This window comes from Callorhinchus milii, unplaced genomic scaffold, assembly GCF_018977255.1.
Source record: "Callorhinchus milii isolate IMCB2004 unplaced genomic scaffold, IMCB_Cmil_1.0 Scaffold5, whole genome shotgun sequence".
Classification (NCBI taxonomy): domain Eukaryota; kingdom Metazoa; phylum Chordata; class Chondrichthyes; order Chimaeriformes; family Callorhinchidae; genus Callorhinchus; species Callorhinchus milii.
Window position 1 is genome coordinate 48,016,072 of NW_024704746.1, and position 27,716 is coordinate 48,043,787.

Below are 27,716 nucleotides of genomic sequence, written 5' to 3' on the forward strand. Positions count from 1 at the left end.
GGCGCTATATCAAATGCAAGGATTATTATAAGTATCTAATTCACAAGAAGCGAAATATTTGCTCTGTGACTAGCCTGCTGGTCTGAACTTCTCAACCTCCCCGGGCTCTCCCTCAGACTCAACTTAGGCATTAGGTTTGATCCCCAGCTTTCCTTTCTATTCCACATCCGTTCCCTGACCAGGACCGCTTTTTTCTGCCTCGGTCACGTTGTCCGCCTCCGTTCGTACCTCAACCAAAGCAGCCGAAACCCTTGCCCACGCCTTCATCATGAGGCTGGACTATTCCAATGCCCTCCTCGCTGTGCTCCCCCATACACAAAATTCAACAAATTCAAAACTCTGCTGCCAGGATACCAACCCGCTCAAAACTCTGTATCCCCATCACACCAATCCTTGTCAGGCTCCACTGGCTCCCAATTACCGAATGGATCAATTTCAAGATCCTCTCACTCGTCAATTTCTCGATCAATTTCAAAATCTCTTCATGCCCTCGTACCTCCCTACCTCTTATCTTCTTATCCCTTACCCACTGCTTCCGCTCAGCTGGCCCCGGCCTCCTGTTTGTCCCTTGTCCCCTCCACGATCGGTGGCCTTTCCTTCAGCCACTACAACTCAAAATTCTGAAACGCCCCCTCACCCTAGATTGGGGTCAGACTCCACCACTGTCAAGCACTCCGGGACGCTACCCTGTGTGCAGGGCGCTATGTAAATGCAAGTTGTTGTATACTCTTGACTTTTGTGTATTTGATTTAAAATCTTCAGCCACCAGATTTTTCTGTGGTGGGAATTCATCAGTAGGACCAAATTGTACACTTAACACTTTTAAGATGGAGAGAAAAAAAATGTTGGTTAGAAATTACTCCCATTTCCCCAATAGCTATGATTAGGTTCCAGGTCCTCTGTATTTGACCGATGCCCTGCCTCATTTCTCTTTGTTCACAACACTGAAGAGATACTGTACTTACCACTAGTTTTGCACTTATGCTGTTTTCTAGAGCTGAGTAGACCACAATCTCTGACCAAGTGCGTGTTACTGCTCAGTTGAAGCCACCATGAGACAGAATTAAAATTAGTTCATTTATTTTTACATTTAAATTTACATTTCTACAATTTTATTTAATGGCAGGACATTGATCTGTAAGGTTCACTTATCTCAGACCACCTTTCTCTTTGCTTAAAGTGCAGTTGAAATTACAAATGATTCAATAAGCAGAGAATTGCGATTGGATGGCGGATCTTCCAAGTACACACGTTCTTCCTGTAGCTTCTCAAAAATATTCGCAAGTACACCAACTCAAGTGAAAGAATTCAGGTTCAAAGGTGGCAACCAGTTGGATTCTGTACCATTCACCAGCGGGGAAATGCATGTTTCGGAAACATTTCTCCATCCCCCCAACCATCCAAAATCAAAGGGAGATTCAGATCACGTTCCAGTGCAGCTCAACTCAATAAATAGCAATTGGAATGGAACATGAGTTTTCACTCAAAAAAGCCTCCACCATCAGGTCACTCGTGTTCTGCATTAGAACTTTTGTTTTAGTCTAAAGGTTTGTTTTTGAGGAACTTGCAGCCAGAGTTTGGTAATACAATATGATCCTCCTCGGCAGCGTTTTGACAAGATTCCACTCTTAAGTTGCAAAGTGAGGGAACAACCAACCCATTTACAGAAAGGCTTGAAGGGAAAAATATGCCAACCCACATTACTTTTATATTTGATCTCACCAGACATACTGGATTAAAACACAACAGTGAAGGAAAGAAATATGAAGTGAATCAAAAGATTAGAAACAGTACTACTTTTAAATGTAGGTTGTTCAAAATAGTTCTCTGTATATTCTGCTCCTCTGAAAGTTGGTGTGAAACTAAAATGGCACAAAGAACAAGAATTCATTTTTGCAATTTATTTTTTCCATTCTCTCCCCCCCCCCCCCCCAAATCAAAAACAGACCAGTTTGAACTTCCTATTAGTTGTTGTGGATATGCGCAGCTTCCATTCCTATCCAAATGCTTTCAGACACTGGGTTTTGGTTTGCTCCAGTATACTATGTCCACTTAATTCTTCTGATCTGCTTGAAGTGATTTGAACCACTTAGGCTCTTGTGGTAAACTACATTTTAGATGTAGCTACAAGGGTGCAGTGTACAAGCATTTGCAGGAGATAATTCTAAATTCTTATTAGAACATCCACAATTTGGCTATTCCTTGAATTTAGTTTCAACTTTGAAGCCAGTTTTGTGTAGTTCTCAAAGGAACTGGCATCAAAGTATTTGAGAATCTAGCAAATTCTGGAAGCTCTGAAATGGTAAGAAAATAGAGTAAATTTAGACCCAGGTGAAATGTCCCATGTTAGTTCCAGTCACTGAAGTTAGCTTTGAATTGCACTTTTTTTTCTTCTTTTGTTATTTTACCTTCTTATTGCATTCTGGTTTTATGTGTAGTTAAGGATCCTACCTCCCCTTTCTATCTCAAATGAACTGGATAGATCGAGAAATGGAGCACAGGTGCTTTGTGGGGAGAAAAATGGATGGATTTCACACACTCCTAATAACTCTTCCAAAACAAAAATAAACAGCTACCTCCAGTCAGTCTCTTCAAACCTGAAGGCACATGCTAGTGAAACTCATTAATTCACTGGAAGAAATTCTGCCAAAAATTCTACCCAGTTATTTATTGTGTTTTATGAGTAATACTGTCGGTAACCAGCTGTTCTGCACTGAGGGGTTCATGAGTTATTACAAAATCCTTTCTCCCAACAATCTACTCAGACTCAAGGCTGATAATCAAGGGAACAATATGGAATGATAACTTCCAGTACCAGACACTTCTGGTCGGCTGCTCAATTGTTAATCAGCTTTGGGTAACTGGTGTGTGAAGTGCCTGCACATGTTGCTCACTGAGATTTTAAGAGGAGAGCCATGTAAGTGATACACATGGATTTGAGTATTTCTGTTCCCACTTTAAAAGACAAATTAGCTGCAATAAGAGCAACATAACGCTTCCTTTTGTGTTGAAGTAAATAACAATTGAAGAGTCCTAAATCTGTCTGGTACTGACTGGCAGATTGCAATGGAATGCAATCGGAAAAGGCAGAGTTTCCCCGAGAGTTGGAGTCTCGGAATGCTGAGGGCTTCATTCCATCTGGCACAGCACATCTCATGCTTCCCAGTCATCATCATCCTCTGTGGTTTGTTGGTGTGGGGCTGGGAGGGGTGGAATGGCATCAGACATACGTGCAAAAGCACCACCAGGAGCAGGGGCATCGCCACCTCCACCTTCACCCTGTGAAGGTCCTTTACCCGATATACCTGCAGCAAAATTGGGAGATGTTAGCTCTGACTACATTCAAGCTCTTACCCACAGAACTTAACTGGACAGCCACAAGAGCACAATTTCATTAGGTATGTTTTAGTGACTGTGTCCCCTTGGATTGTAGGACCAGATAATACAGCAGAGGTGTGGAACATCAACCTTCTTTGTTTTCAATCTCCTTCCTCACCCAAGGGCAATCATAGAAGCCCAACCTGTCCACTGAATCTATTTCAGACCGTACCTACGATACAAAGCATAGCTGGCTCGTAACAATCACTCTGAAGAATTTAGGGACACAGTGTTGTGGTCACTGTGGTCATTGGAGCACAACTTTTTGACAGTGGACTCCAGTCATTCACAAACGGCTGGAGTTGAGTTGTCAATCAATGAGGGGGGCGGAAGAACGGGGAAGAACATGTGAGGGAATATTATAATTGATTGACAGCTGAGTGGCTTGTGATTGGGTGGAGCTCATCCATTCACAAGTGACTCCAGGCTGTCAATCACCTCAGGCAGTCGCTAATTGGTCCCCTTCCCAGCCAATGGGAATGGCAATGGGAGAGAGAAAGCGCCACCTCTCTGCTGGGCGGTATGGCCTGTAATTATTCCGGACCGACTGACCTGTACTTTGCAGCCAAACAAAGAAAATTATATTTTACTGAATTCTGTGAGAGTATTTTAAACTTTAACTGGTTAGTTAACATGTGAAACATTATTACATTATTTATTATACAGCATCGGTGGGCTCCTCTGTTGCGCGGAAATGATATTTCGGTTAACCTCGGACACCTCAAGTCAGAGAAAATGTATTTGAAAGAGTAATGAAGTGCTGAGTTCTGTACCTTTTCTCCTCATCGCCAGCTTGTTGAAAAGATCAGACATCAGGTTCCCGCCTCCTTCCCTCGTGCCACCTGGAACACACGACAAGTCGATCGGCCAGTTTGACAAGTCATCCTCATACGATTGACGAGTCGTCACTCAGCCTCAACAACATTTTCATTATCACTAAAATCAACTTATTTGTCTCCTTTACAATTATGTGTTGGTCACCTTGGAGTCCAATAATAATGCAAATCCAAATATACTACCTTTAGTTACTGAGTAGTTCTGGTCAAAGAAGTTAAACTGACCACAGGCAATACCTTGTTCTTGTTCCTTCTGCTTCTTCTTCTTCTCCATCTTAATCAGCTTTGCATTGCGCAGTTTGGCCTTTCCAATGCCTCCGGCCTGACGAATGGATTCCAGCAGACTAGCCCTTCCATCCGAGGGTTTCACAACCTCCTTGGGTGCCCCCTGGACACTTCCTTCAAAAGGGAAAAATAAATTAATCATGAGAGGGTGGGAAAATATAGAGGGAAAAAAACTGTACAATGGTGGTAACTAATAATAATATGCATTACATCTGGTACACCACCTTTTACCTCAGCAGACATCTCAAAGTGCTGAAGTAGACTGACTTTTTGTGGGAGAATGCATAACTGTACAAAAGAAGCAGTCTGCTGGAGTCCAACCGATACATTTCTCTAAGCATTAGGGCGACTGCCACTCAGCAGTGTCAGGCAGGCACAAACCTGTCACCTGAAGCACTTGAGGCAAGCTTCACTGTCGCTGTGCCTGGGGAAGGAGCTAATTGCAGTGGACCATCTCAGTAAAAGGACTAGGTGTGAACACACTTTGCACAATTCTCTGTAAATAAGAGGCTTGTCAGATTGAAAGGATTCTCAAGGACCTTACTATAACAGCTTCTGCCCTGAGTGCTTGTTTATAAGAAAAATAAAGGTCAGGGGCAGTTTAAGCTTCAAACTGAATTCTGCCTTTCAACAGATGACTCGAAGGCCAATTAAGGCTGCAGTCATCTCGGAATTACTCTTAGCTGATTTGACAGCTTTGATAATTGAAGGCCTTAATGCAATAACATTACACCTTTCACATTGGGAGAATGTCCCAAAGTGCTTTACTCAGTAAGCTGAGCCGGGGGGGGGGCTGGGATGAAGCACTGTGAAAAAAGGTACGGCATAAGGCAGCTTTAAAATTTTGTGTGTGTGTATGGGGGGGGGGGGTGAAACTAGTTGGAGAAACTCTGGGATGGATTTCCAGAGAGTGGGGACAGAATGGCTGAAGGATAGCAGATTCGGGAAGGCATATGAAGCAGGCTAGTGTTCATTAAGCAGAGGGAGCCAGTTGGTGGTTACAAAACAATTGCAGAAGGGAAAGTAGCTGAAGGTCTATAAATTACCAGCTGATACACAAACCTCACCTCCTTTGCTGCACTCTTTCTGATAGTTCCTGTCATGTAATCCCAAAGTGAGCTACAATGTCCTTATATTCATGCTGATTCAGCAGATCTGCTGCAATTCCTAGTTATCAATGGTCGGGCACTGAATCAAAACCTTAACTGCTGGATCTGCGGAGGCCTCTGTACAGTCCACCCCCAGAGCTTCTTTGTCAGAGACTGCGTATCCTACCCCTGGTCCGAGGGGGTCATACAGAAACTCTTACGTCCATTCACAATCAGGAACTGAACAGTGATGCACTTTCCGAGACACCAATGTGTGAATACCCTTCATTCAGCCATCTCTGACTGGTTGAATAGTGTTGAAAAAGGCAGATTGTACATATGGACACTGAGGCAATAAGTAGATTTATTGAGAACTCAAACTTGAATTGCTCTTGGGTTGAAGCTGGATACAGCACAGACCAATATATAGACCAGGGTGTCCGACTGGCAGTCTATGGGCCACATCCGCATGATTTCATCCAGCCCACTGCAATATCTGACGAGCAAATGCAGGCAACATACAGGCCCTAAATCAACCAGGCGACACTTACTGGGGGCTTACTGGCATCGGGACTGGCCAATCAGGATAATATATTATTTCTGCAGCTCATAGACGTTTCTCAAATCTAACACCAGGCCCTCAGCAGCCAAACTGTTCTCAGATCAAATCGTACCCACCTGAAGACTGAGTGGTGTTGGTGTCGGTTTGAAGAGGTGACTGGACTGGTGCTGGAGGCGGGGGCGGAGGAGGTGGCGGTGGAGGAGGAGGGGCGTTCACAGGTGTTAGTGGTTCAGAGGGCAGTTGCCCAACACACGGCAATGGAGGACCAGTGTCGTGATCATCTGAAACACAGAAAACAGTGATGAGGCTGTGGAGTGTTAGGCCCTCGAGCCTAGCCTGTCCCACTACACCCAACACCCATGTCTTGGTCCCCCCACCCAACACCCATGTCTTGGTCCCCCCCACCCAACACCCATGTCTTGGTCCCCCCCACCCAACACCCATGTCTTGGTCCCCCCCACCCAACACCCATGTCTTGGTTCCCCCCACCCAACACCCTTGCCTGGGCCAACCTCCCCCCACCCGAGACCTTTGCCCAATGTCCCCCCACCCCATGACTAGTGCCCCCTCCATCTGAGGTCCTTGTCCAGTGCCCCCTCCAACTGAGACCCTTGCCCAATGCTCCCCCAACCCAAGACCCTTGCCAGAACCTCCCCTCCTGACCCTTGCCTAGTGCCACCCTTCTCCCTCCCTAGGACTCTCACTCAATGCCAATCTCCCCACCCACCCCACCCAGACCCACACTGCTCGTCTACCTCTTGGACCTGGGTTTGATTCCAGTCCAGATGATGGATGAAAGCCTTGTCCTTTCTGCTGCTCTTTCATCCAACCTTCCTCAGTTCCCCCATTCCCCAATATGGGTTCCCCGCAGCTCTGTGAGCACTTTGAGTTGTTGTTGCTCCTCTATGTGCAGAAAGAGCCAACCGAGTCGGTGCGTAGATGAAACCATATACTACAGTTCTCTTTCCTTCCTACCCTTCTATCATTATATTATTATTATTCTACTGTTGGCAATGTGAATACAATGTTTATCTGAGCTCCAGTACATGGCAAAAGGCTGCCTGTGACTGCCCCACACCTGGTCCATTCGTGTAAACAGGTTCTGTGCTGAACGTGGGCAGTTCAGGCATGTTGCTTCCTGGCACGGAGGGCGCGATGCCAGGTCCCAGGTCAGCACTGTACATGAGGTCATCTGCAATCCCAGGCAGATCCGGTAGGTAGGATGGGACGTCAATCTCTGGGACCTGACCCAGGTCTGGTACATAGAAGTAATTCTCAGTAGTCTGAAATAACAAAATAGAAATTTTAGGAGCTCAAGAATTTTTGGGAGATACAGAATATACCAGATGGCAATTCCGTACTCCCTCTGCTGCTCTTTCACTCTCTCTTCCCCTCCTCTCCCCCTGGCTTGGGGTTGGACTCCACCACTGTCAAGCATTCCAAGAAGCTACCCCACATGAAGGGTACTATATAAATGCAAGTTGCTGTTGTACTGGGAACATTACCAATAGCATAAACACCCATACTGTATTCCTCTATGTCACTATGTCCACCCCACCTCCACCAACATCAACCCTCACCACCACAAAGTATGCATAGGGCTTGATGTATACTGTGTGGTGGAATTGATTTGGATAGCTCTTTTAAAAGAGCCAGCACAGACACGTTGGGCTGAATGGCCTCCTTCTGTGCTGTATAATTCTATGCATGTCAGTCACTGTTCCCCTGGCACCACCAGCATTGACACCCATATCATCAGATGGTATGCGTCTCAGTCACTGTCCCCCTGCCAGCATTACCCGTCTTTCTAGTTGCTCTCGCGTGGTGATTGAGAGCGGGGCATCAAACGGCTTCTCTTCCTTCTCAGTCTCCAGTGCCATGTGTGTCTTTGTCACAGCTCCTGCTAACGGATCCAAGAGAACGTACTTCTTGTAGCTGGTGGGAGGGGGAGAAACAAACTCAAATTGTAAATTTTATAGAGCCTTCTAACATTGAAATATCTCAAAGCGCCTCATAGAATTACGGAATTAGTCAAGTGCAATGTATAATAATCCTTGCATTTGATATAGTGCCTTATTACCTCTTCAGTCGTCTCAAAGCGCTTCACAGAATATACTGTGAAGTGAATTGACTGTACATTTTGTGGGCGAAATACGTCAGCCAATTGCACACAGCAGTGTCCCACAAACAGTCGTGGATTGAGTGACCACATTATTATTATTCTTGGGAAGGGATTATTACCCCTGGAAAAGGAATCCGCCAATCGACTAACAACTGAGTTCCTACTTACTGCTCGGTAAACTGCGAGGCTTGAGCCTACAACTTTCTGACCCAGAGGTCAGAGTGCAAATACCAGAGCCAGGTTGAACTGCAACCATGGTTTCGGAATAATGTTCTCTTTTTGAGCAGTTAAAGACACCTACGGATTCTCAGTCGTGTTGAACAGCAGCAGGGAGCTGATGGAGCTAATGTTCCGAGGAAGGCTTCCCAACCCCTCCTCCGTCTCATCCTCCTCTCGAGACTTGGTGTTCAGACACACGGGGTAATGCTTTGCCTTTTCCTGAGGAAAACCATAAGAAAACATCTCGATTATTCCTGTTCACCAGCATTTTACAGAAAAACCTCCCATTTTGTCAAATGAAGTGATGGGCTAACCCCCACACTACCCACCCACAGACCCACCCACCCACAGACTCACCCACACTTACCCCCACACTGATAAAGTGGACAGCAAAAAGCTTCCAGACTAATGCAAATGATGCCAAACAGCAACAACAACTTGAGTTTATATAGCGTTCTTCATTAGAGGTAGCGCTTCACAGCGGTGGAGTCTGACAATGAGCCAGGGGGAGAGGGAGTGGGAAGATGACCTTTAGCACAATCAAAAATGAAAGTGGGTTTTTAGAGGGATTTGAAGGTGGGGAGTGAGGGGGCAAGGCGGTGGGATTGAGGGAGAGTTTCAGGGCGTAAGCCATCATCTCCAACGAATGTTTTGGGATAAATTGCTCAGAGACATTGGGCTGTATCTCGGACACAAGTAAACTGCAACACACAAGCCACTCAACAGATATATATACTTTGGGAGGAATGACAATACCTGTCATCTTCCCCCACCCTCTAAAGACAGGCTGTTTGCAGGTATATGAAGAACCTGAATAAGGAATGGTACACACTTCCATTTGTTTGCTGTGCATTATAAATAAATAATCCGCTGTCCAATTATAATGCTATTTGTAGCATTTTAACCAGATCCACCCTCCTCTCTCCCCAGCAGCACAGCCAGAGGAATGTGACATGAAGAGCATTTCTCAGCTCAGCCCCATCAATCTTTAATGGATGAGATGTGCCAATTCCGTCTCCTGTAGCTTTTAACTTTCAAACCTCACTCGTGGGGAGGATAGCTGAGACACTGCGAGGAGGATGACAAACAGCAGGCACGTGCAACAGAACTCTGGGGGAGAGCGAAAGAGAGTGTGAGAGAAAGGGAGACCACACAAGGAGAAAGAGTGAGAGAAAGCACGAATTCTGGCAGTTCTTCACTTCTTGTCTGAAAAGGCTGAATGAGCAGACTAAAGTGCAGATTGCTGTCACCAGCATTTCCAGAGACTCCAACTGTGGAAAGCATTTATGTAATCGCAAGCCCTAAGAGCCAGTAGTTTGAGCAGGCCAGCACGGAACTGGGCTTAATTTCTGCGTACATAATTTAAGAATCACGCAACTTCTTTGAATTGGTAGGAGTGGGCCTGTGGCTCATTTAAGCTCCCATTGCTACTTTGTCTAAGCTGAGCTGACAGTGGCATGAGGCAGGATACAAAATGCGGTACTGTGATTCCTATCGGATGGAGGGAAAGAGAGGAGATAGAGTGGGACCAATTTACAGTGAATGGACTTAAGTCATCTTAGTGTCTCCTTCCTGACAATGGAAGAACATCTCTCTCACTGACATGAGGGTACCCGAAAATGAAATGGAGATGGAGTAGGTATCCTGCAAGAATTAAGAAATAGCCGGAAAACTGACCTGCTGAACACCTCATCCTTAAATGTAGAGAGTGTGAATGATTGTGGGTGAGGGAGGGGGTAAAGAGGGACAAGATGTGGAGTGGAGTCCTGTAGCTCAGTGGTTAGAGCACTTGCCTCGCAAGCGAGAGACCTGGGTTCAATTCCTGGCAGGGCGACACTTTGGGCAAGTTTCCTTACTCCACGTGCCTCTGTTTACCTAGCAGTAAGTAGGAACCCGGTTGTTAGTCGATTAGTGGATTGCTTTTCCGGGGGTAATAATTCCTTTTTTAAAAAAATAATTCGGTCATTCAATCCACGATTGTTTGTGGGACACTGCTGTGGGCATTGGCTGCTCTGTTTCGCCCACAAAATGTACAATTCACTTTACAATATATTCTGTGAAGCACTTGGAGACGTCTCAAAGACATGATAAGGCGGTAAGTCAAATGCAAAGATTATGTATTATTATGTATGTGGAAGATGACTGAAGATGTGTATTTAGTAAATGGATACCACATCCTAAGAGCCAGTGATCTGGGAATTGTCCCCTTAATGCGCACTCACTTTCACCCCCACACACCTGCACAGCCTTATCATCCAGAGGCTTCAGCTTGCTGTGGATCTTGTAGCGTGGGCGCTTCTGAGAAGCAGGATCATCCGCGCCCGAGAATATGGAAGTGTAATCCTGTAGCCGGTCAGGTGCAGGGTACTTAGCACTGGAAAAGACCTGCAGAAAACACAATGGAGGAAAGGTCAGGCACGTGATTGGTGTTATACAGGCAAACATGGCAGCTGATCAGCTGCGGTGCAGATTCACAGCACACTGGCACAGCCAGAACCCCGTAAAGTCGTACATCTGGCCCTTACTTTCGTGGCTTTCTTGCTGCCTTTGATCCTCTCGATCTTGGCCTGTGCCAGATTGATGCGGTCACTGATGGACTGCAGGCGAGTCTGATTCCTCTCCACGTTTTGGGAAACCCTAGAACAAGACAAGCTGCTGTTAAGGAGGGAGGGGATGTGGAGCACAATCTGACCGCCAGCCCCTCAAACAAATCGCTGTTCCTGTGTTACACATCCAGCAAATATAGCCCGGAAAAGTCTGGATGTTGCTCGTATAACCAACCAGAATATTGGGTATTAGGTTGTGCCCTTTATTCTTTTCGGCAAAAAAAAACCCATACCAAAATATCCCAAAGTTAAATGTACTGAGATGGACCCTAAGTAGATCGGCAAGACAGACTGAGAAAAGTACTTCACAATATATTAACACATGTGACAAACAATTCAAGTCCAGTCTGTTTTTTTGTCTTTTTATTTCCAGTTGTCTACAGTCTAATGATGGAACAGGTTAGGTGATTTGCCTGACGACCTTCCTCTCTTGCCTTGTTCAAGTTCTGTCTACAGACCTTCCTCTTCGACCGTACCTTCAGCCACCCTCCCACCCCCTGCCCTCCATCCCTCCTGACCCCAAATCCCAGCTCGGGTCCAAAAAGCCCTGGGACATCTTTCCAATGTAAACAGCGCTATGCAAGTGTAAATTGCTGCTGTTGTTTTCCTTTTCAACTATGCTTACAGTCAGCTCCCCTAAATCCCCTGGCTGGGTGTCAGGCTCCACCACTGTTAAGCGCTCTAACCTAAGGTGAAAGACACTGTATAAATGCAATTTGCTGTTTTTGCCTCTTCCCAGCAGTATTCACCGACAGTCACCCTGTGACCATGCACGTCTTTTTCAATGCGCTCCTGATCACCAACCAGGGACCACCCCACACTCAAAACATGCCAGGGCTTTGGGTCAGGACAAGACCAGCTGAAATGCCCCCATCGTCAAAAAGCTCTCTGGATTCTTATTGGAATAATAGCCACACAGACAAGATTATCAGCACCAGTGGTGAAACATCCCAATAGAAGGTGTAAAGCGGTCAAAGTCTTGAGGAAACAGATGGAAACCCCAAGCTTCTAAATCTCACCAGATTTATTTTAAAGATGAGCCTCATTTAGCCTGCCTCAGTTGGTAGCACAGAGTCAGAACTTTGTGGGGTCTCGTCCCGTGTCAAAATGCTGTTGGTTCAAGCCCGACTCTGAGCTCGCTTTGTCTAAGCTGTCACTTCAATGCTGTCCTGGGGGTGTGCTGCACTGTTGGAGGCATCATCCTTCAGATGAGACATTAAACTATGGTTCCATCTGCTTGTTCGGGTACACATTGCACGATTTGTAAAGAGAAGGGAGTTTTTGTTGTTGTCATGGCCAACAATCATTCAAATACAGTTGGTCATTCACTGTTTGCTGTGTGCAAATTAGCTGACCCATTCATCCACAAAATACAATCACTACACTTTACAGTAAATGCTGTGAAGCTCTCCGAGACATCCTCCCGATGGGAAAGGCGAGATGTCAAATGAAACGACCAGTTATTTATTCATTCGGCATTGATATGGGGATCTGGCTTTGTTTCGGCTCCTGTGCTTAGTCACTGAGGACGAATTCCATTTTCTTGGGCTTTCATCCTGAACATGTTGCGGTTTTCAAGAACTTTACTGACCTGCTTTTTTGTTTTGCTGATGTTAACATGATTTTGTTTTTAAGATACAACTAAATTATTTAAAAAGTAAAATATATCAAGCGGAATAATAAGCAGCACTCTACAGACAGCTGAAGGGTCTGCACACAGCTCAACGGCAGGAAACAACACAAAATGAGCAGCACACCAGGCTAAAGTACAGGGCCACTTTAGTCATCAAACTTCGACCTTATACGAAATAGCGCAAACCAGAAATTAAAGCCTCTTATCTAATAACATTGGGCTCAGAGCTAATCCGATTGTCCGTAGCCAGTGATGAAGTGTGCATCAGGTCACTCTGCATCAGCAGTGTGAAATAGAGGCAGCCCGTCAGATCCTGTCAGAAGATCAACAGAGCAAGGATGACAACCTCAGCCCTGGGAGGGGAGGGAGAGGGGCACAATAGTCTTGGCCCAGGTGGGGAGACATAACCTGACATCAAGCTTCTTTTGGAGCCTATTCCCCCTCCAGCCGAATGGAAGAACTTACAGGAACAAAACAAACTTAAGGGATTGAGGATAGGGAGTATGTAACCCTGCAATACATCAACAGACAAAATAAAAGTCTCTCCACTATGAATCCAAACCAGGACCGGGTGGGGTGGCAAAGATTAGGAAGGTAGAAGTGAAGGTTTTGGATTGGGGGAAATCCAAGCCTTGGTGATACACGTTGGGCCAAATAAACTACTCCCTCCTCTCTGCCAACTCTGACTCGTTCATACCATCATGGGTGAGCTTCCAGCCATTCTGCCCTCATCCTCACGGACACTTCTCAAATCTCTCCACCTTGCGGCTTTTCTATCCCATTCAAAAACGTCTCTCTGACTGATTCTTAGGAATCCTGTTCTGTATTAGTCAGCTCGCTTACCTCGCAAGCGAAAAGACCCGGATTCGATTCCCGGTAGGGAGAAGCAGTAGACAAATTTCCTTACTCAACACGCCTCTGTTTGCCTAGCAGTAAGTAGGAACCCGCTTGTTAGTCGATTGGCGGATTGTTTTCAGAGGGTAATAATCCCTTAAAAAAAATAATTTAGTCACTCAATCTACGACTGTTTGTGGGATAATACTGTGCACAATTGGCTGCCGCATTTCACCTACAAAATGTAGTCAATTCACTTTATAGCATATTCTGTGAAGTGCTTTGAGATGTCTCAATGACGTGATAAGGCACTGTAACAAATGCAAGGATTATCATTATTATCTTCAGCAAACCTCCCCCTCTCTCGCCTGTCTCTGGTCTACTTTGTGAAGTACTTTAAGACCTCTCCCAGGAGAAAAATGCTATCATGTGGAAATTGCCGTTCTTGTTGATTGATATCTGATCCACGTGCAGCATCCCAACATGTTATTCTGTTATATTCGGTGTCTTTTTCGACCTTCAGCTATCCTTCAAAACCCACATTCGTGTTGTGACCTGTCCTGCCTTTCCCCACCTCCACAACATTGCCCGCCTCTGCCTCTCACCATAGGGCTCTGAGATCCTGATCCACGCTTTCATCACGTCCCGGTTTGACTATGTCAACTGCCTGCTCGCTGGACTTTCCAACTCTTCCTTCCACAAGCTGTATTGCAGATTATTCAGAACTCTGTAGCTCGTGTGCTCTCCTGCACTAGGCTCTGTTAACCAATCACCCCCATTCTTGCCCGGCTTCACTGGCTCCCCATCCTTCAGACAATCGAGTACAAAACTTCGTTCTCACCTTCAAAGCCCTCCACTGTCTTGCTGCCCCCTATCCCTCCGACCCCCTAACCCCATAATAATAATAATCCTTGCATTTGATATAGGGCTTTTCACGTCTTCTAGATGTCTCAAAGCGCTTCACAGAATATGCTGTAAAGTGAATTGACCGTATATTTGTGGGCGAAACGCAGCAGCCAATTGCGCACAGCAATGTCCCACAAACAGTCATGGATTGAAAATGACCAATTTTATTATTGTTTTTGGAGGGATTATTATTAGGCGTGTAAATTAGTAGGAGTAAAAGGAGTAAGGAAACTTGCCCAAGGTTTCATCGTACCTGGAATTGAACCCAGGTGTCTCATTTGCAAGGCGAGTGCTCTAACCACTAAGCTACAGGACTCCATAATCAGCCTGTCCACTCCCTTCGCTCAGCGGATACCATACTGCTTCAGGTCCCCCACACCACTGTTGGCGGTATGGATTTCAGCATCTCTGCCGCCACACTCTCAAACTCTATCCCGCAATCTCTCCGCCTACCCTCCTTCACGTCCCGTCTAAAAACCTTCCTCTTCGACCGTGCCTTTAGATACCCTCCCACCCCCATTGCCTTCCACCCCTCCTGACCCCAACTCAGGTCCAAAAAACCCTAACTGTCCAGCTCCCTGGGATGTCTTTCCAATGAGAAGGGCGCATTACAAGTGTAATTTATTGTTATTATTCACTTCTGTTGTATTCAGAATTTCTGATCTCAGTAGAAATATTTCCTCCTGATCATTCCTCACATAAACACTCAGCCAATCTGGTGGTGTAAGATACCAGGGAAAGGCCACTTAAGTAACTGGACCGGTTTCTGGAGAGACAGAAATGAGATTGATGACAAGGTGGGGCCAGAATTAAACAAAGGACTTAGTTTGGTGGTCCAATGGCTTTTCCCGGTCCTAAATTTCTTCTGTTCTTATCTGCTGACAGCTGCACTTTGGAAGTTTAATGAGTTCTGCATTAAGTTTTCTCCAGTGCTGGAGTTGCTGAATGAATGATTAACCAAGGGCCCATTTATATCCTTAGTGAACAGAACCTTGAACAAACACAACTGTCTCTGGCAGATTCCAACTAATACTGGATTGAAGGCATGAAGGTACAAGTGCTACTAAAAGGACCCAAGCGATTGCAGGTGATGAGAAGTTCAACTCAAGTTTGTTCATTGGCATAGTGTATGGCAACATCTAATCAAAGCGTTGCTATTATAACAATATGCTGAGGACAAGAGCCATGCCATGTGTAGAGGCAATCAGTCAAGACAATCCCCAGGGTATTTACCAAGACACGATTCCTGTATTCCATAGACAGAAATGAAAACTCTAGCATCTTCCCTAATGGGTTAATGGGTAAAGGCATTGTCCAGGAGGAGCAGTCAATCAGCCCATAACTATTGGCAAAGAGAACAGTGTATACATAAGATTCAGAGACCTTCAGTGTTTTTGTACATAATAATAATAATAGTTCCATTTGATATTGCGCCTGATCACGACATTAGAAACCTCAAAGCGCTACACAGAATATATTAGGAACTGGATTGACAGTGTATTTTGAGGACAAAATGCATTTACAAGAGTAATACTTGCATATAGGGGCATTACACCTTCATACTTAGTATGAACATCAAAGGGATTTTCCTGCATCAATAATGTTGGGTGGTATTAAAACACATGAACTCCCAGTGAGTTACAAGGACAGCAATCCAAATTCAGAAACTCAGTAGGCCATCACATCGATATCCCAAAGATTACAATAACTCTGCAAGGAAATGCAAGGATTACTATTATTGAAGAACATCTCTAGAACGGTTTAGAAATTTTAAAATGCTGTTGACTAAAGAACAAAGATGGTGTTAAATGCATCTAACATCGTGGTCATCTGGTGCCAACTGATCTCCTGATCATGAACTCCAAACATTTACAATCCGCTAATGTGACAAATGGTTTAGAAAATGTGTCAAAAGCTCTCAAGGATAGCAAAGCAATCGTCCAGCATGAAGCTCTGCCCTAAGACCATGAAGTTCCCAGGTTCAATCTCTGGTCTGCAGCTGAGCTCAGTCAAATGGGCAGCAAGGATACTGCAATTGGCTTCAGGTTTGAGAAGGGTGTGGTAGAAGAGACAAAATCACTCACTGCTCTCAGACCAGTGCTATCCACTGTGAAGTGTAAAAATGCTATTGATTAAAGAACAGAGATGGTGTCAGATTGATCTGACGTTGTAGGACTTTGGTGCCATCTGATCTCCTGATCATGAACTACAAACATTTACAATCTGCGCATGTGACAAGCTGCATGTCCATCTGTCTCTCCACCTCCCCACCTTCACCAGAGCTTTACCAGTCTGTCACCTCACAACTGTTCTTCTGCCTTGTCTCAGTGATCACAAAGACAAACTGACTAGATTAAACTGCAAAACTGAAGGGTGGCAAAAATCCCATCAATGTTAAGCTAAAGTATGTGTGTATTATAGTATATATTATATAATACACACACCTTGCATTTATATAGCACCCTTCATGTAGAGCGACGTTTTGGAGCGCTTTACAGGGATGAGGTTGCACGTCGAGTCGAGCAAGAGAGAGAAGGGAGGTGGTCAAAAGTGCGTTTGAAGATGGAGGATTCAGACAGTCAAAGAGGGGGTGGGAAGGAGTGGTAAAGGGTGAGAGTTCCAGAGAGTAGAAACCTAAGAACTGGAGGCTCAGCCACTGAAAGTCTACGTATATAACTTGCACGAAGTAACAATGAACGGTCAGTGTCAAAGAGGACACCTCTTTGTGTGAGAATTATACCACATCACAGATTTGTGCAGGAAGCATTGCTGGGGCAGGTTCCTCTGCACTTAAACTGTGAATGCTCAACACAGGCCCTGTGCTTCTAAAGTAGAAATAATTTCCATTGTTCCCAAGCACAACCATCAGATGATAAACCCAAATCCCGTCCTGTAGTGTATTGGTTAGGGCACTCGCCTATCAAACTAGAGGACCCAGGTTTGATTCACAGGCAGGACGAAACCTTAGGCAAGTTTCCTTACACACCTCCATTTAGTAAAAGTAAGTAGGAATCCTGTTGGCGGATAGTTTTTCGGCGGTTACTGTCCCTTCAAAAAAATAAACAATAATTTGGTCACTCAATCCAGGACTGTTTATGGGAGACTGCTGTGCGCAATTGCCTGCTGGATTTCGCCCATAAAATATACGTCAATTTACAGTATATTCTGTGAAGCTTTTTGAGACATCTCAACGACATGATGAAGCCCTATATCAAATGCAAAGATTATTATTAGTAAGCCAGAACAGAGAAAGCGATTCAAACTTGATTATGGGTTTGAGGAGTGAAATAAAGAGCTTCAGACTTAGATTTGATCTGGTGAGATGGAGAATAATCTCTAGACCAAGACATATGCGTCTCTTAGGGGGATACAGTTAGTGAGAATGTAAGATACAAAGTTTTGAAAAGTTTTAAATATTTAAGGACACCGTCTTTCATTTTGATATAAAAAACCCCTGCTCTCAGCAGTAACCCTGCATTGTGGAAATGTTTTTTTGCTGCAGTCTTATTTTCAACCCCCAACTGATTTGTCAGAGTTACGTAAAAAACATGGCTTGAGAGACAGCTTAAGTGCTCCACTCTGAGCTTGTGTTCAAAGTAGTAACATTTTCCACAATAATCCCTCACCTTAAAATGTATGGAACAATATAAATGCTTCACTGTATGCATCTGCACGGATATTACAATCCTGCACTCATCACAACCCAAGACTGCGTAAACCTGTAGACCAGATGCAATCGACTTGATGGCGTTCTTCCATGAATTAAACTCAAATTTTGCTTTTTCAAAAACAATATCCACACCACGCTAAATTCAAAACAAAGCCCACCTGTAACCACAAAGATAATATGAAAGAAAGAACTGTGATCTTATAAATCATCAAGTTGAAGACTTCTCAAAGCATTTTACCATAATTATGGTCACGTGTAGTGACTTTTGGAATCACGAGTGCTTTTCCCAAGCTGGCAGCATTTTCCTTTGACTCAACAACAACTTGCATTTATATAGCACCTTCATGCAGCACTCCATACTCCGGATAAAATGTCCCAGTTTTCGTTCAGGCTGGACAGGGTCACTAATTTCTCAGTAATTATATTCAAGAACAAGAAATAAGACATTTTAATTTCTGCGAGGTACAGTAACCCCCTCCCCCCCAAAAAAATCAGTCATAACCAGGATATAACTCACCCTTGCCCTCTCCCCCCATGTCTTGCCTGTATCAATTATTTTTAAGAGCAAGCAATAACATAAGAGTGAACAAATTGCTATTTATTCTTTCCCTTATTCTTTCCCCAGACCATGTAATCCTCACTCTGCTGTGAAGGTCACCTCAACCATTGTATTCCATGAGGAAAGGTACTACAAGCTTGCATCCTGCCCCAGTGCTAAAATCAAGCAAAGTCTATCCATCTGATACATCCCAAGCCAGTTACCATCCTTAGTGTGACATTTCTTTGGTCTCCATAGTTCAAGAGACATCATGTGATGGTCTAACTGGTTCTCTCTATACTTGTAAACCTTATTCGTAACCAGATTTACATCCAGGGACTTCTATAAAATGGTAACCATCACCACTTCATTTACAAAGACCCAATGGTCTTCATTTCCTTAATACTGAGAGTCATTTTATTAGAGAGAGAAGCATTCAAGTTAACAGATAATGAGAGTCACATAGATTGTACATTGGTCTCATTCAAAGCAACTCTTAAGAGTTGCTGGCTTGCCCAGAACAGGATTGCATTGTCACCATATGTAAATTCATATCAGCACAGCTAGTCAGTAAATAGTTAATTAGGTGGATGCAGTTTGTTGTAATTTAATACACAAGTCAGCAAAGCTGCACCTCCAGAGGCTTCTCCCACACAGAAACTGAAATAATTTGGATGTCAAGAGCTATCTGTATTTTCCAAGGACTTTGGTATAATTTAGTGGAAAAGCTTTTTAAATCCCCTTGCTACCATGACAGGCAGCCAGGAGCAAAGAGATTTAGAAATCCACTCCCACACAGCAATCTCCTCGTCTCTGCAGAACGATAGCAAGTTGATAAAGCTCAAATAATGTGCAACTAATGAGAAATTCTCATATCCTGCTCAGCGTTAGAAGCAAAGATTCCAAGGACTCACCCACTCGAAAGCAAAATAGCTTTGTGTAGTTCGTTTTAAGTTAGTCTTTATTACAGAGGAAGGGGGTAAGGAAAGAAAATACTATGCAAACCATTAAATTGTGACGGTCAATCGGGAAAGAGGAAAATAATTATTGGGAACACAAATCCAGTGTCATAGTACAGTATACCACCAAGTGTACCATTGTACAGTATACCATGTGGAGTCATGTAGCTTATTGTTTGGAGCACTTTTCTCACAAGCGAAAGGACTCGGGTTTAATTTCCGAGTGGGCAAGTTTCCTTATTCCAACGCCTGTTTACCTAGCAGTAAGTAGAAACCCAGTTGTTAAGTTGATTGGCAGATCGCTTTTCCAGGGGAAATAATGAAAATGAGAATAGGAAAAACACATATGCACCCGCCCCCAAACACACAGGCCTGCCCCCAAACGCTAACATGAAAGCGTTGGCTGCATTATAATTAGGCATAGGAGGTGCTTTAATCCTGTTGCAACAGTTCAATATATGGTGGAAAATGCTTCAATAATAATAATCCTTGGATTTGATATATCACCTAAACATGTCGTTGAGACGTCTCAACTCGCTTCACGGAATATGTTGTTAAGTGGAATGGCTGTGTATTTGTAGGCGAAATGTGGTAGCCAATTGAACATAGCAATGTCCTACAAACAGTTGCAGATTGAGTGAATGGCAATCGACTAACAACAGCCAATTGACTAACAACTAACAACGAAGCGCTTTGGGACGTCTAGAAGACATGAAAAGCGCTATATCAAATGCAAGGATTATTATTATTAACCATTTAATCGCATTTCCCCAACTGATCTTCATTCCCCTCAATAACCTTATTTCTCATCGTCTTGAAATTATATCCAAAACAAACTATTTTACAATAGAATTCTTTGACGGGGGGAAAAGAGTACTGAGCAGTCAAATCTTTTTGAGTGCGAGGGTTACATTTCAGAATAAGTCTAGAAAGCATCAATCACGTTAATTGTAGGATCCAAACAGCTCATTTATAGTCTAACCTTTACATAATTACAAACTAGCAGTTCATGTGAATGTCAGTGTGCCACCTGCTCAAGCCATGCCTCACTGGCAATAATGAAACCTGGAACCAATCAGTTTTTTCAGAGAAGAGGCTAAGAAGAGAAATTAAATGAACAATAATTTATGCTTATTTAGTCATTTATTTATGATTAAAAGCCACAAACTTAAATATTCAAGAGCCTTACAGCTGGTAAGATATTTTTATTTAATTAGTATAGGGTGCAATGAAGGAGTCTCGTGGATGAAAGGTCAATAGATTAACGCCAGTTAAAAAGGTTTAGAAAAAAGTAAGTTCAGAAGCCAAGGTTACATACCCAGGTTCGTCAACCCAGATCAGACTGCAGACTGTCTCTGATAATACATCCAGTTGTTCTAATGCAGGTCAAATGGTAGATTAGTATAATTGATTGGGTACAGAAATCTGGATGCACTCAGTCGACAGTGCAAAGGTAACAGTGAGCAGTGGAAATGTGGGTATGCTAACCTAGTACAGCCTGTAGGTTAATAGTCAGCTGGTATGTGGGTTTTGATATACCAATATTCCGGGTATATTGAATATGTGGGTTTGATATACCAAACCTGGGCGCATTCTGATACACCAGCAAATATGTGCGAATGTACCAGCATTTCCTTGGATATACCAGCTAAGGAAGGACAAGTTAAGCAGTCAACAGCTGGTGCACACATTTGGGTACACCAAAACATGACACACAACAACTCATAAGTGATTGGTACAGCATCTTTATATGAAGATAAGTATACAACCTGTTGACGATACAAAATCATATAGGAAACAATTAAACCAGCCCCAAAAAGAAGAAGAAAATGGAATAAGTTTATTTCTCGTCTCCCCCACCCTCCACCTTCATCACAAAGTAGAAGATATACTATAGATTTCCAAAGCAAGAATGTAAATGAGAATTCAATTCTGAAGTGAAATGAAGCCTGTATCAAAGATTGGTACACTTGCACACTCATTGAAACATTACAGCTCGAAGCAATCAGGTCAAGGAACTGTCAGGTCAGGGAGAATCATCTAACTGTGAGCTTCAGCTCAATCATTTTAAGATTCAGAAAGATATTTCTGGACAGTTTGCTGGAAGCTCGCTGGCGTTTATTCCTGATGCTATTTATCACCATCAGGGGTCCTGCCTGGACAATGTATAGAATTCTGACAACCCAAATCAAATCCCAATCCTCTCTGAATAAAAGTCCCGAGGTCCAAAACTATTTCCCATTTGCTGACTCTCATTTGTATGGAATTCCTGATCAAGAGAGGGTTTGGGAATTATTGATGCTGGGTTTCACTGCTGATGATATAGTACAGCGTGGTCCAACAGGCGGCCCAGTGGAGGATTTTATCTGGCTGGAGACCATTTCCAACATCTGACCGCCCATTGGCTCCCTCCCCAGCGAACGGTGTTCTTATGGCAGTGGCAGGAGCTGGCGGTTGGGGGGACGCAGCTTGGAAGGACGCACTACACAGTCTTATTTCTACTGCATCCTCCCAACCGCCGGCTCTTGCCACTGCTGCAGTGTGCTGTTACTGCAGTCTGTCAGGAAAGCAAACGCGTGTCTTACCAACCGTGTCCTTAGCAACCGTTGTCTCCAACCGCTGCAGATTGAGAGAAAGAGAGAGTGAGAGAAAGTGTGTGTGTGTGTGGGAGAGGGAGAGGGTGTGCGAAAGGAAGAGTGTGTGAGAGACAGAGGTGGGTGAGGTGAAGAGTGTGTGAGAAAGAGAGAGGAGAGTGATATAGAGAGAGGAGCAGACAGAGATAGTGTGAGAGGAAAAGTGGAGGAGAATGATTGAGAGATTTAGTGTGAGGGAATGGGGGGGGTGAGAGAGTAATTGAGAAAGGGAGAGGGTAGGAAGTGATTGAGAGAGGGGGAGAGAGAGTGTGAGAAGGGATAGAGAGTGTGTGTGAGAGAGGGAGAGAGAGTGTGAGAGATAGGGGAGAAAGTGATTGAGAGAGAGCATCAGGGAAAGGGGGAGAGAGAGAGAAACAAAGAGTGAGACGGAGCAGATTAGAGAGGGGTGAAGTGAGAGCGATGTTTCGGTTCATAATCAGGACAGACGATCAGAGCCTCCCTCAGCCGCCGTGGAGGAAACAAGGACAAGTCACCGAGTGACATATTGTGCAGTTTCCTCTCTTTCCCCAGTTAGAAACTTCTCTATGTCCTTCATCCCCAACCTCTCCATCTTATCTCTGCACACCTCCTGACCTGGTCATTCAATTTGCCCAGCAAACACCGGCTTGCTTCATGTCCCCCCATCCCATCTGCCCCACCATCACCAATTTGTCCCAGTTCTCTGGAGCTCCATTCCCGGAGTCCCTCCGACTCCCTCCTCTCTTTCAAGACTCATCAAGACCTTACTCTTTGACCACGCTTTCGGTCATTTTTCCCCTCCCCTCTCGGCTCCTACCCGCAGCTCAGGTGCCTAGCCAACAGTGGTGAGCACTTGGAGATGTTCTTCCAACATTAATAAGGTGCTGTGTAATTGTAGTTATGTTTCTGGAAGGGAAACACAATATATGGCTCACTGACCTTTCTCAAATAGGGAATTTGGCCCTCAGCAGCCAAAAGGTTGGACCACCCTGATAGTATATAAATAAATAAAATGAGAAAGACTACTGCAGCTTCAGATTCCTCATTCAAGAATTAATATTTTCTGGGCAAATGTGAAGTTTATCTGTGTTTATTCTCTTCTCTCTCCCTTCCTCAAAGGATGGGCCTGTTGTATGGATGCAATTAACTCTGTTACCTCAACTAAGTAGTTATTCTGTATGTATGTACAAGGCACTGTCCTTGAATGGTTTAGGTCGTACCTTTCCCACCGTCTTCACTTTGTCTCGACGAATGGCTTCTCCTCCACCCCCCGCACTGTCTCATGTGGTGTCCCTCAGGGCTCTGTCCTTGGTCCCCTCCTCTTCACCCTCTATATGCTCCCCCTCGGTGACATCATCCGCAGACATGGACTTAACTTCCACATGTATGCGGATGACACCCAACTCTACCTTTCCTCCTCTACTCTCAACTCCACGACCACCGATGTCCTGACAGCCTGCCTGTCCGACATCGAGTCCTGGACGAGAGACAACTTTCTTCAGCTCAACGTGCGAAAAACCGAGGCCCTCCTGATTGGCTCACGTCAGCGCCTCCGCACCTCAGGCGCTGACACCATCAGCATCCAAGGCTGCACTCTCCACCTCTCAAAGCCAGTCAGGAACCTCGGCGTTTTGTTCGACCCTGAGCTGTCCTTTCTCCCTCACATCCGCACCACAACTGGCACCGCCTTCCATCACCTCCGGAACATCGCCAGACTACGGCACTACCTCACCCCTCACGCTGCTGAAACCCTGGTTCACGCCTTTGTCACCTCAAGGCTGGACTATGGGAACTCTCTCCTCGCCGGCCTTCCCGCCACCTCCCTCCACAAGCTGCAGGTCATTCAGAACTCTGCAGCTCGTGTACTGTCCCGCACCAGGCTTCGCGACCACATCACTCCCACCCTCGCTCGCCTCCACTGGCTCCCCATCCCCCAGAGGATTGATTTCAAGATCCTCATCCTCACCTACAAGGCCATTCACGGCCTTGCTCCCTCCTATCTCTCCAACCTACTATCCCCCTACCTACCTGCCCGTACCCTCCGTTCCTCTGGCTCCGGTCTGCTCCACGTCCCCCGCCCCAACCGCCCTACCATCGGTGGTCGGGCCTTCAGCCTCTCAGCCCCGAGGCTCTGGAACTCCATCCCCCAGTGCCTTCGCCGCCTCCTCCCTTTCCTCCTTCAAGGCCGGTCTCAAGACCTTTCTCTTTGACCGTGCCTTCAGCTCCCCTCTCGACTCTCTTCCCCCTCCTCGCTCCTCCCTTCCCTCCCCTCACCCTGACCATTTCCCCCCTGCTCGGGTCATGACCCAACTGTGCAGCGCCTTGGGACGTCCTCCTGACGTGAAAGGCGCTTTATAAATGGAATCTTGTTGTTGTTGTTGTATAAGCATCCATGTAAAAGCTACTTTTTTTATATTGATTTGTGTACAGGATTAAAAAGTTTACAATAAACATACAATATGGAAACAGGCCACTCCACCAAATCTGTCCATGCTGGTGTTTTTATTCCATGTGAGTCTTCACCCAATCCTTACTCCCTCGCATACCCTTCTATTCCGCTCACTCTCAATTGAAGATCTAACTTCCTCATGAATGCATCTACACTATCTGATTCAACCACCACTTGAGGCAGCAAGTTCCAAAATCTCACCATCCTTATGTGAAGTAGTTCCTCCTAAATTCTCTTTTAGATCCCCAAGTCACTATCTTATATTTGTGTGGTCTGGTTACGGACTCCCCAACCAGTGGAAACAGACTCTTTATGTTCATCTTATCGAATCCTTTTATAATTTTAAACACTGGAAATGTCTCTTAAAAGAAAAAAGGCCTAACCTATCCAGTCTATCCTGATAGCAGTAACCTGCCAGCCGGGCAATCATTCTTGTAAACCTTTGCTGTACTCGTTCCATCACTACTGTACCCTTGTTTTTGTGTGGAGAACTGAATTGGACACAATACTCCAAATGTGGAGTATTGTATCCAAGGTACTGTATAAATTCAACATCACCTCCTCACTTTTACATTCTATCCCTCTGGATTTTAAGCCCAAGACCCCACTGCCTTTTTTATAGCCTTATCTACCTGTGTAACTACTTTTAGAGATTTTTGAATCTTAATCCCAGATCTCTCTGCCCCTCCACTCCTCTCAGGTTCCTACCTTCAAGACTTATAGACAGCTTCTTTATTTTTCCTGCTGAAGTGAATTTCTTCACATTTTCCAATATTAAACTTCATTTGCCACCTACCTGTCCATTCTGCTACCCTGTTTATGTCTTCCTGTATTCTTCTGCAATCCCATTCACAGTTTGGTGTCACCTGCAAATTTTAACACCACGCCTCGTATACCCGAATCCAAATAATTTCCATATATGATGAACAGCATCATGGTTCCCTGTGGCACACCACTTCCTTCCTCTTGCCAGCCTGAGAAGATGCCCATAATTCTTACCCTTTGCTTTCAATTTCCAAAACAATCTTTAATGCATTTTAATGCTACCTCTCCCATGATTCCTCAAGCCCCTATTTTAATCATGGACTTCTCATGTGGCACTTTATCAAAGGCCTTCTGAAAATCCAGATACGTCATATCCACTGCATTTCCCTTATCTGCTTTATCGGTTACATCTACAAAATAATTCAATCAGGTTGGTCAAGCGGGTAATTCTTTTCATAAAATCATTTAAGACAAAGGAGACTTTCATCAAATCAAAATGGACTGGATTCGTCCACAGCTTCCAGAGGTCAGGGCACAATGTGAACATTCATTGCAACGAGTTTTCTCACTGCATATCACTTTATAGTATTATTCCAGAAATAGTTCTCATTAATAGATATTGCAATGATGCCAACAAGGTATGAGCTTTGGACTTTTACCCATAGCCCTGAACTAGCCAATACAATCTGAACTCTGACTTCAATTATCCTAACGTGTAAAGGACAAGAAGAGGGCAGAATCCCAGAATAAAATGCACTTGCACCTAAATTAATGCACATCAAAAATTAGACTAAACAAGTCACCCAGAATTAAATCATAATCGGTTTAGTCCACCTCAATAAAGTGTACAGCACAACAAAGTTCAAAGGCTACCTCTACTTCATCCTGAGTGCAGTTCATTTACTCACTCTCCCAAACAGCAACAAGCCCCTCAGGGATGAACACATGGAACAACCTGTGGATTCAATTTTTCCTACTAGCCTGTTCAGCACTTAAAAACGTATCCTGAGCGAGCTAGCTCACTCAGGATAGGCCCCAGTCTATTCCTGCCCATAATACTTATTACCCATACCTCGTGAAGACATCATTGGAGATTTTTTGGAGATACTGAAGAGCATCAGTGATCTGGTGAATGGACTCTTCCCGGCGCAGGTCCGGCTGGATTATTGGCACCGTGTACACCTGTCCTTCTGTAAAATACTTCTGCATCATTTCAATTCTGCCCAGGAAAACTATATAAAAAAATCAAGTAAATCAGGATTATTACACGAACTAACACAAGACAGTACGCAACAGACCGTGGTTTAAAACTAATTTCTTGCTTCAGAAAGTCATCCAAAACCTTTGATTAGATTCCAGGCTGCAAATCTCTGCCTGGTATTCAAGAACCCCAGTTAACTAACAGACACCTCCAGCTCACTGTAATTTGCTACACGGTGCTCCTCTGATTGAGTAAAGGACTAACGTAAAGCAGCTGATGCCTCAGATGGAGAGAACATAACAAAATGATGATGAAAAGCATGACAGCCCCAGGAATTTCTCCATATGTGCTAAGTAGGGATAAGGGTTCATGCTGAACCCCTGGGTGGGGGAAGTTAGCCCTCTGGGTGGGTGAGAGAAGAGTTTGCCCCCTGGCTGGAGAAATGAGTGTGACTGCACAGCCCTGACAGCCTCACCTGAGCTCTAACACCTCTGCCTCCAGCACAGACTCCACAGCCGCTGCTTCTTCCGGGTCAGCAGACTCCCTGCGGCGCAGGCGCACTCTCTGCCGGGCTCGGTGCACATGCGTACAGCCCCGGAGACCACTGGGAGTTGTAGTTTCTCTCACCCGACGTTTACCGCCGAGCGCGAAAGGTTCCCGATGGTTATCCGTCCGATCCCAGACACTTGTTGCTCGCGGTTCCTGCTTCTCAATTACTCGGAGCCCGGCCCTGCTTCCGTGTCTCGGCGGCCGGTGCGTCACACCCGGAGCTCGCCGGCAATAGGCACATGGACGCATGCGCAGCCCATCATATCGCCGTGAGCTCGTGCGTTGACGTCACCCGATCGGGGTTTGAATCCCAGCTGCTTCTAACGGTTTTTAACGGTCAACTTGTACTCCTCCCCCCTCCCCCCCCCCCCCCCGCCCTCACACCACCCCAACCACTCTCTCAACCCAAACAAGTCCCATGGCGCTGGACAGTCAGGGATTTAGAGCTAAGTTGTGGGTGAGTAGAGGTTGGAGGGTGACCCAAAGGTGCCTTTGAAGAGAAGG

The 27,716-nt window shown here is 44.9% G+C and overlaps 1 protein-coding gene across 1 annotated transcript; it reads right to left on the reverse strand.

Annotated features, from left to right (window-relative positions):
• Positions 1-17: 17 nt before the first annotated feature.
• wash1 (WAS protein family homolog 1) lies at positions 18-27,419 on the reverse strand. The gene is made up of 11 exons (XM_007898529.2): positions 27,139-27,419; positions 26,535-26,694; positions 11,016-11,127; positions 10,729-10,875; positions 8,573-8,709; positions 7,949-8,084; positions 7,228-7,432; positions 6,266-6,430; positions 4,452-4,613; positions 4,152-4,220; positions 18-3,305 (listed from the first exon to the last, which is right to left on the reverse strand). Exons 2-11 carry the CDS (start codon positions 26,672-26,674, stop codon positions 3,154-3,156), a joined length of 1,425 nt encoding a protein of 474 aa, XP_007896720.1. The 5' UTR covers positions 26,675-26,694; positions 27,139-27,419; the 3' UTR covers positions 18-3,153.
• Between the last annotated feature and the right edge of the window lie 297 nt (positions 27,420-27,716).